This window comes from Capsicum annuum, chromosome 6 (assembly GCF_002878395.1).
Source record: "Capsicum annuum cultivar UCD-10X-F1 chromosome 6, UCD10Xv1.1, whole genome shotgun sequence".
Classification (NCBI taxonomy): Eukaryota; Viridiplantae; Streptophyta; class Magnoliopsida; order Solanales; family Solanaceae; genus Capsicum; species Capsicum annuum.
In genome coordinates this window covers 43772878-43782142 of record NC_061116.1, presented here as the reverse complement: position 1 = coordinate 43782142, position 9265 = coordinate 43772878, and the positions used below count along the sequence as shown (strand labels likewise).

Genomic DNA, 9265 nt, shown 5'->3' with positions numbered 1-9265 from the left:
ATTTTCAACTGTCGGTTCCTAATGTTGTGGGAAATGTATTTTCAAAATAAAATTTTAATTCTACTTTTTTCCTTTTGAACTCAACTTTTGAACCATTTTTAGATCCCGATCAAACTTTTATTGATATGAAAATCTTTGGACTCCTTTTGCCTTATAGATGTCATGTTTGATTGGATTGGACACTTTTGAGATTGATTCGTGGGAGTAAAGATTTCAGTTAATAATTTTGATTGTGTTTAGGCTTGCAAATATTCTTGAAATACAAGTTGAGAAGTACCTTCTCTTTCTCTGATGTGTTTATTGTTGCATATTTATTTGTTTGTATTTTATGAAACGATGGGTCCTGCTCAGGTGAAATAACAAGCATCTCAACGGATACTGAAGTTTTGTTATGGGTTATAGATATCTAGTTACTTATCTTAGTTAGACTTGATACTTGTGAATATAATTAGAATAGATTGTAGATATTTAGCTCATTGATCTTGAACAATATTGATAGTGGATACCTAATTTAGAGCTTGAATTGTGTTTACCAACTTTAAAGTAATGACTGATCTTTTAGCCACTTTTTATGGGATGATTATTTATTATCGTTATTTGATGGAATGATTGAGATTTAGAGGATATTTAGAGTATGAATAGACTAGTAATAGTTTATGAGGCTTAATGTATAAAACAAGCTAGGTTTGGGTTATCCCCGATTTATTGTTAACGGGATTGTTTTTTATTTTTTATTTTCCATGTAAGGGCCTATGTGAACTTCATTATGATGAGTAATTATTTATAATTGTATGTACGAGTAGGGGCTTACATTTATATTGCTTTTCATTTGAGAATATATATAATTATGATGTCCGAATGGAGGCTTGAGTTAATGCTATTGGTCATGTTTGTATATTAAATGCCTTATGTATTATTATGTCTCCTGAGTGGGGGTCGAACTGATATTGTAGGTCTTATCTGAGCATTTAATAGAATTATCATTATAGGAATGCCTGAGTGAGGGGTTAGACACAATAATATTGATGACTACGTAACTATTTATTCTTGTGGTGCCAAGTGAAAAATGTTATCATGAATTATTGATATGTTGAGTTGATCTTGAGCTTACTTATACATGTATTGAATGGATTTTGATCTTTATACTAATTGATTGTGAGGATTACATCCTCATATCACACATGCATATTCATGAGGCATCGGTAATAGTGAGACATTCTAATTTTCTAAGAAAATGATACACTTTGTAAAATGCCTATATTGAAGACGTGCTGGTAAGGTTGGTTTAAGATATAAGATTGAGATTATAAGAGTATATAGGTTGCAAACCTCCCATGGGTCCTATCTTGGGAGTACTGAGGATCAATAGATGTATACAAAAAGTCACACGATGGATTTTAATCATTCATCATCATCACCATATTGTAGTGAATCACTTGTTTTGCATGACACTTCCTTGGTATGATTTGATATTGTCATTGGGTGCTTACTTTATAGTTAACTATTGTGATTGAACCTTCTTTGTCATATTGTATATTGAATATTTATACTATTTTACTTCTTGGTTGATTTAGGAGTTGAGATATATATGAGACGTAGGACATGACTATGGTTTGATGAGTTAGACATGTAATGTCTCACATAGTGATAATATGACATACAAATGTACACTTTCACTACTCTATTATATATTAATTATTAAATATGATAATTGAGCCTGTTATACTATGTTAATAATCCTTTTTTATAATTATTTTCTATTCTTGTTAATCATAAAATGGCTAGTGTTGACTCACTTAGACTTATGTGTCTACCCTATTTGTAGATAATTTTATGAATGTTGTGTTGGGTAACCTCTTAGGATAAAGTGGAGAATTTAATGGCTATAGATATATTTGCAGAAACCTTAGGGAGTTAGGTTGTGGTGGATATCATCATTGGTTTGGATTAGGTTTGATTATCAACAATGCTTGCTGAGTATACTGATTTCGTACTCACCCTTAGTTTTCTTTCTTATTCCTTATTTTTATGCACCCTGTTCAGGTATATATTGGAGCGGTAAATTATAGATTATGCTTAGTCATATTGGTATTGCAGAGATTGAGGTAGTGACTAACCGACCTTTAGGATTTCTCAAATTTTCATACTTTTATCTTATGCATTTATCACATTTAAGATACTTTAGATGATTACTTAATCTTAATCTATATTAGAGTCCTGTATTAATGACAACCAAATCTGGGTAGTATTTTGAAGACTTGAGTCTCATTTATATAAATTAGGATTAATCTACTCTTTCTGCTTCCACTTTTTTTTTCTTAAATTGTGTTTTTTGGGGTGGGTTAGGCAGCCATCACATATTTTTAGATCATGACAAATTGGTATTAGAGTTTTAGGTTTATTGGTATCATTAGTACAAGTCGAGTTGAGTAGAGTCTTGCAGATCGATGCAGAGATATTCTTTACCTATCTTCGAGAGGCTACATGACTTTAAGAGATATCCATTTTTTATTCTATTTCATACATCTATGACCTTGTATAATTCAAACATCTCTTATTCACTCTCTCACAGATAGTGAGCATATGTTTTTCCTTAGTTAGAGTCACAAAGCCTGTGCCTTTCATGCGTGGTATAGTAGAGATCAGATTGGAATATCCATACCAGCTAAAGGTTAGGTCGAGATTTAATCTTCAAGTTCTAAAGTTGCTACTAGCGATAAGTCTTTTGAGATAGAGGGGTAAGACTAGTTCAGACACCATCTGTGACCATACCTATGAACGAAGATTGTTTGGTACGAGTGTTAGGTATCATTAAGAGAGTGACTTCTACTTTGATTAAACATGCTACTTTGGGACTTTAGGCTTCAGATGCACATTTCCTACATATTCTCCTAGGGTTGATGAGCTATTACTAGGGATTGATCTATATCTAATGACCTTATCCTCTACGTCTATGGAGTCACAGAGTAGGTATGTAAAGTTCATGAGGATAAATTCTCCTTGATTTGATGAAGATCCTAGATTCGATGCTTATCTATTATTTTTTGGTTATTGCGAGAGGTTGTACATGTTGGGTAGATTCTAATGAAGTGAATGTCACTGCCTTTTAGTTCTTTGGTCCAGCTAGATAGTGGTAGAGGAATTTGATAAAGAGTAGACCAGTTTGATCACCTCTTCTCTCATGGAATCAGTTTGCTCAAGAGTTTCTAAAAGAGTTTGTATGGATATATGAAAGGCTTGTGGATCAGAAACCTTATAGATTTGATGGTTATGGAGATATGCTAGGTACAGAGCAGGATTGTAGTTATGCTTGGAGAGGGTTAGATCATGATGGTCGATAAAGTTCTTTTGGCCTATCCCAATAGGATCTTACTTTTTTGGGTTACTTCTTATATGGAGATCTCAAGAACTATAGGAGGGAATATCCACATCTTACACAGAGGGATGCTACACTAGTTAATCCAGGAGATAACATATCTTAGTGGCATATTCGACAGGATGGACTCGAGGTAGGATCTTATGATGTAGTAGCCACATGTATGATTTTGGCACTCCTTTGGCTTGTTTAGTAATTATTGATCGTGGTTCTACATTCTCCTATGTGTTTATTTATTTGACATTGAGTCTTAATATGATTAGTGAGCTTTGATGGATTTATTGATATTGCTAACCCATATATGTTTCCTTAGTGGTGGATCGGCTATGCCAATTCTATGTTTGGAGTCATTTAGAGTATATCGCTGGGCTAAATTTGATTTTTGTGGGTATTATGGATGTTGGTGTATTTGCGTATGATTTTCATAATGGTTATATTGTGGAATAGCGGTGGATTGATTCTAGATTTTGGTATACTTTCATATTTAGAATAGATTGGACTTATGGTGAGTATAATTCAAAAGGTTTTCAAATAAATGATTTTGGTTGGATAAGGAAGATATTTGGGCATTGTTGTTTTGCAATTTGTTACACCTTAGTGAGTAGCTTTTCTTACATGGAAAAGCTTAAGCATATTGATCAAGAAAATCATCGTTAGAATTGAAATTTTTTTTGCTTATAAGGTTCTTTGAATTTTGATTTGAAAATTTATTGAATGAAAAAGTGTAGCTCCTCGAGGAAATTTTGAGTTAAGTTAACAATTTAAGTGCAACTTTGACTTATAATGATAATTGAGGTACAAAAGGATAGTGATTGGAATAGAAAACATTTATATGTAGTATTTATATGTTGTTACGTTTAAGGGGAGGACTTGAGTTTGAGGGTATTGTTAATTATGTAATTTAAGTGTGCTAGTAGTGGGGTCCACCCCCATTTAATAATGTCATCAATCTAGCATTAAACAAAAGGGTCCATTTATTTCCTTGTTCACTGGAAACTAATTCCAGGAGACCAAAAAGTGAAGTTACTCCTTTGTTTTCTTTATTTTCCTTATTACCTTGGAGAATCAAAATAAAAACCTTAAGAGAAAACATAGGCGGTAGCTGGAGTACTACTCGACTTCATCTCCTTCTCTTGGTATCAGTGAATTCACTGGAAGAGGAAGGGAGGAAAGAATTCTCATGATAATTTTGAAATGATCTTTGAAGGGCGACTTCAATAACCTAAAATTGGGGTTGAAATTTAGAAGGTAAATTTTCTACCCTTTTCTTGAATTTGACTATAAATAAGTATCTTGGAGATGTTTAATTTGTATCTTTGCACTACTACTTGAATTGGGTTCATGGATGAAAAAGGGGGAGAAAATGGAGAATTTTGTTTAAAGAGTAGCTTTTGGGAATTTTTTTTATCGATTGCTTACTCCAAATTCTTGATTAGAAGTTCAATTAATTTCGGGCATAAGTGGAGATTATCGGAATAAGTTACTAAATGCTCCTGCGAATTACTTATGGACATATATGTTATTCTTGTAGCTAGTGAATTGTGTATTGGATAGCAGGAAATAGTGGTTGGAAGGTTAAAGACTTCAATATTGTGGGTTGAATTACTTGAGACTCGAATTACTATCATAGCTAATAAAGCTTTAAGGTATGTAAAGCTAAGCCTTACCTCACCGCTAAGGCACCGCCCTACGTCATGTACCTCCTCCTGTCAATGTTAGTATAATTCTCATGAAATACGAGAATAGAATCTTTATATTGCCTTATATTTCATTCCTTCGTTCTACCGTCAAGCTTATAAGTATCTATATTTTCCCCTTTGTGTTAAGTTCCATGATATTTTCGTACTATCATAAGTTTCTCTTCTGGAAGTTTTTAGGCCACAGCCTAGATATACCGCACGTTAAAAGTAAGAGTAAATGGTAATAGCATAGTTGCACCGGTATATGTTAGCTAAGGGATTTCTTTGACAATTCATATGTTATAGGCCTCCAAGGCACTATTTGATAAACATTTAATGATGGGAGGGTACATAGGTTTGGATTGGCATATCGCTCGATGTGATTCTGTGCATAGGATCGATTCCAGACCATTATAACGAGCCCAACCATTGGGCGTACCCACCTTTGTGGCATCATTTATATTTGAAGTCAGTGGGAATATTGTTTCCCCTGACTCGAGCCAATATATGGCATATATAACCTGCGGGCAGACCCTCATAGAGCCCCTGGGTGGGGAGTACCTGGATACAGACTGCGATTATAGTTACATATATAGGATCATAGCAATGAGTATGTGAGAAACATATGCTTTATACTTGCCTCAGATTGCCTTCGAAAGGTCATCTTGTAATCATTTGTACGACTTTTAGGATAAGTGCATCACTTAGGCAAAGCATAGGTCCTATGTTATGATGAATTCTTTTCTAAATATTATATATACATGATGCTAATAAGGTTGGTGCATAAGTTAGAGGTTCATCTCGTATATGTGTTATTTGTTGGCTCATACATTTTTCACTTTATCATCTGACTCATATGAGCTTCTGTAATTGTCTAGATGTTATTCTGTCTTCTGTCATACCATTACATGTTGGTTATGTACTGACGTCTTGGGTTCACCATATTTTGTCAATGCAGGCTTAGACCCTCAGGATAGCAGACGTCCACGTTAGGCTCTATCTTTGTTTTAGCTGATATTTTGGTGAGCTCCAACTCTCTCTGGAGCCAGTTTTTGCCTAGTATTTTCTTGATTATATGCACAGGTCTCTGGTTGGGCATGACGGGCCTAATTCCCACTAGTCATTTGTAGTATAGTGTGTTAAATTAACTAGAGGCTTCATGGACACCATGTAGTATTGAATAGTTTTGTCAATGTAACTCCCTCATGTATTTATGTAACGCTTATAGAAAATCCTATCCTTTATTATCTTATAAACTCGTGTACATCAAAAAGTGGATGTAGAGTAAGTGTATACGGTTCTTGTCCATCACTATCATTTTGTGGCATGAAAAACTTGGTATCAGAGGACCTAGGTTCAAGTGTCCTAGGAAGTATATGAAGCCATGTCTCGTAGGACCTCACTTATCGATGTGTTACGCACCACCTTGATAACTAAGGGACTACATCGGTATGTAGGAATTTGACCTTTGTATATAATCTAGATCGTGCAATAGAGTTAAGTTGTAGGAAGCTACTTCTGACCCTTATTCTGCTTATTTGTGATACAGACCATGTCTGCTACAGAAAAGGATAATGCAGCCCAGCAGGTCCCTACTAGAACTACTCAAGAGACAACCACTATCGGGAAATCTCCTGTAATTATGGATATGAATAGGACTCAAGAAAGTTTGTTGGGTTCAATGTTTACAGGTTCTCAAATGCCTAAAATGGAAGGACCTACAGGGCTTTTGTACCTCCAGTGGTGCCAATAGGTAGTTCCTATCCCGTCACCAAGTGCCTCAGACTTAGATATTAAGAGAGAGATACAGTTTCTTACATAGTTGGTCACCGCTCAGGCCCAACGGCAGAATGTGGATGTACATATTTCCACTCAGGGAGGGATAGTTGAATCTAGAATCAAAGATTTTTTCCATATGAATCCACCAGAATTCACAGGTTCTAAGCTTACAGAGGATCTTCAACAATTCATTGATGAGGCGTATAAAATTTGTAAGGTGATGCGGGTCTCAGATATAGATGCAGTTGAATTGGCCGCTCATCGACTGAAAGATATTGCTGTTAAATGGTATGAGATGTGGGTTGCCTCGAGAGGTCAGGAAGCTTCTCTAGTGGTCAGGACAGAATTTGCAGAAGCCTTCATAGATCACTTCATGCTATTAGAGCTCAGAGAGGCAAGGATGGACGAATTCCTATCTCTAAAGCAGGGTAATCTTAGTGTCAAGGAGTATTGTTTGCGGTTTACAAAGTTGTCCAAATATGCTCCGGAGGTGGTCAGCACACAGGTAAAATGAATTCATCGCTTTGTGAATGGCCTTGCGAGTCCTTTGAAGGACTTCCTTTCTGTTGCTACTATGAACAAAGACTTGGATATAGAAAGTATTATGGAACGTGCTCAACAGATAGAGGAATATCAACGTAATTATAAAATAGATAGTGAAAAAGGAGTAGAGTAAAAGAGCTAGGATGACCAGCCAGTATCAGGGAAGCGGTGGAGCTACCACTAGCAGAGGGCCACCTAGGCAGACCAGTCAACTGTGCGCTCCATATTTAATGATCTAACTTAGTTCTTAAGGCGTAGGTATGAGTAGAGCCATACTTCTAGAGCACCAGACTTACGACCTCAGAGGGGCATAAGTCGAGGGTTACCACCTCAACTTACTTGCAGGCAGTGTGGCCGACCACATGGAGAAGAGTGTCATCGTAGTTCAAATGTATGTTACTGGCGTGGTGTAGAGGGTCATATGGTACGTAATTATCCACATCTATGAGGTAAAAGTAGAGGTGATCGATCACAGCCTATAGGGTCTGCATAAGATTCTTCTTCATCAGTGTCTTCTTCTTCTCGCGATCCTCAGGCATCAGCAGACAGAGAATCTAGTAGAGGCAGAGGGCCTAGTTCGAGATCAGGTCCAAACCGTATGTATGCGTTAGCTGGTCGATAGGATTCAGAGGCATCTCTAGATGTGTTTACAGGTACCTTAACTGTCTTTTCATATGATGTATATGCCTTGATAGACCCAGGATCTACCTTGTCATATGTTACTCCATTCGTTCTAAGAAGTTCGGAATAGAGCTAAAGTTGTTATGCGAACTATTTGCAGTATCGACTCTAGTAGGAGATTCTGTTATAGCTAGATGAGTATATTATGATTGTGTGGTGATAGTATGTGGTAGTGCTACATTGGCTAATCTGATTGAACTTGAAATGGTTGATTTCAACGTTATTATGGGAATGGATTGATTATCCTCCTATTATGCCACAGTTGATTGTCGAGCAAAGATAGGTCATTTTTATTTCCCAAGAGAGACAGCCTTAGAGTAGAGGGGAGACTTTATGGTGCCTAAAGGGAGGTTTATTTCCTTTCTTAAGGCACAAAAGCTTATTTCAAAGAGATGTTTGTATCACCTAGTCCAAGTAAAAGACATTGAGGATGAGAAGCAGACACCAACTCTAGAATCGGTACTAGTGGTGAATGAGTACTCAGATGTGTTTCCTGATGAACTTCTTGGATTACCTCCTATTAGAGAAATCGATTTTGGTATTGATGTGGATCCTGGTACGCAACCGATATCAATTCCACCTTATAGAATGGAGCCTGCAGAACTGAAAGAGCTAAAAGAACAGTTAAAGAACTTGCTTGATAAAGGTTTTATTCGGCCCAATATATCACCTTGGGGTATGCCAGTTCTTTTTGTACATAAGAAAGATGGCACATTGCAAATCTGTATACCTTACAGAAAGCTAAACGAGGTGACAATAAATAACAAGTACCCTCTCCCCCAAATAGATGATTTATTTGATCAATTACAGGGAGCTAAATACTTTTCAAAGATTAATTTGAGGTTCGGTTATCATCAATTAAGAATTTGTGAAGCAAATATTCCCAAAATAGCATTTCGGATAAGATATGGGTACTTTGAGTTCCTTGTCATGTCATTTGGACTAACCAATGCTCTGGCCTTCATGGACATGATGAACAGGATTTTTAAGCCTTTCCTTGATATGTACATGATTGTGTTCATAGATGATATTTTGATATATTCAAGTAATGAAGTCGAGCATGCAGATCATTTGAAGTTAGTATTGCAGATACTGGGAGAGCACCAGTTGTATGCCAAGTTCTCTAAGTGTGAGTTTTGGTTGACCTCGGTAGCCTTTCTTGGTCAAGTAGTATCTGGGGAAGGCATTAGAGTGGATTTTTAGAAGA

General features: G+C 36.2%; 1 protein-coding gene across 1 annotated transcript; it reads left to right on the top strand.

The window, feature by feature from the left end:
- Positions 1 to 336: 336 nt before the first annotated feature.
- On the top strand, positions 337 to 7999 carry LOC124899477. Its single transcript, XM_047414370.1, has 4 exons — positions 337 to 351; positions 6605 to 6691; positions 6893 to 7339; positions 7913 to 7999. Exons 1-4 carry the CDS (start codon positions 337 to 339, stop codon positions 7997 to 7999), a joined length of 636 nt encoding a protein of 211 aa, XP_047270326.1.
- Positions 8000 to 9265: the final 1266 nt, after the last annotated feature.

Coding starts and splice junctions, on each gene's coding strand:
- LOC124899477 (XM_047414370.1), top strand. Junction 6,692..6,892: donor CCACTATCGGGAAATCTCCT/GTAATTATGGAT, acceptor GTCACCGCTCAG/GCCCAACGGCAGAATGTGGA. Junction 7,340..7,912: donor CGGAGGTGGTCAGCACACAG/GTAAAATGAATT, acceptor CGCGATCCTCAG/GCATCAGCAGACAGAGAATC.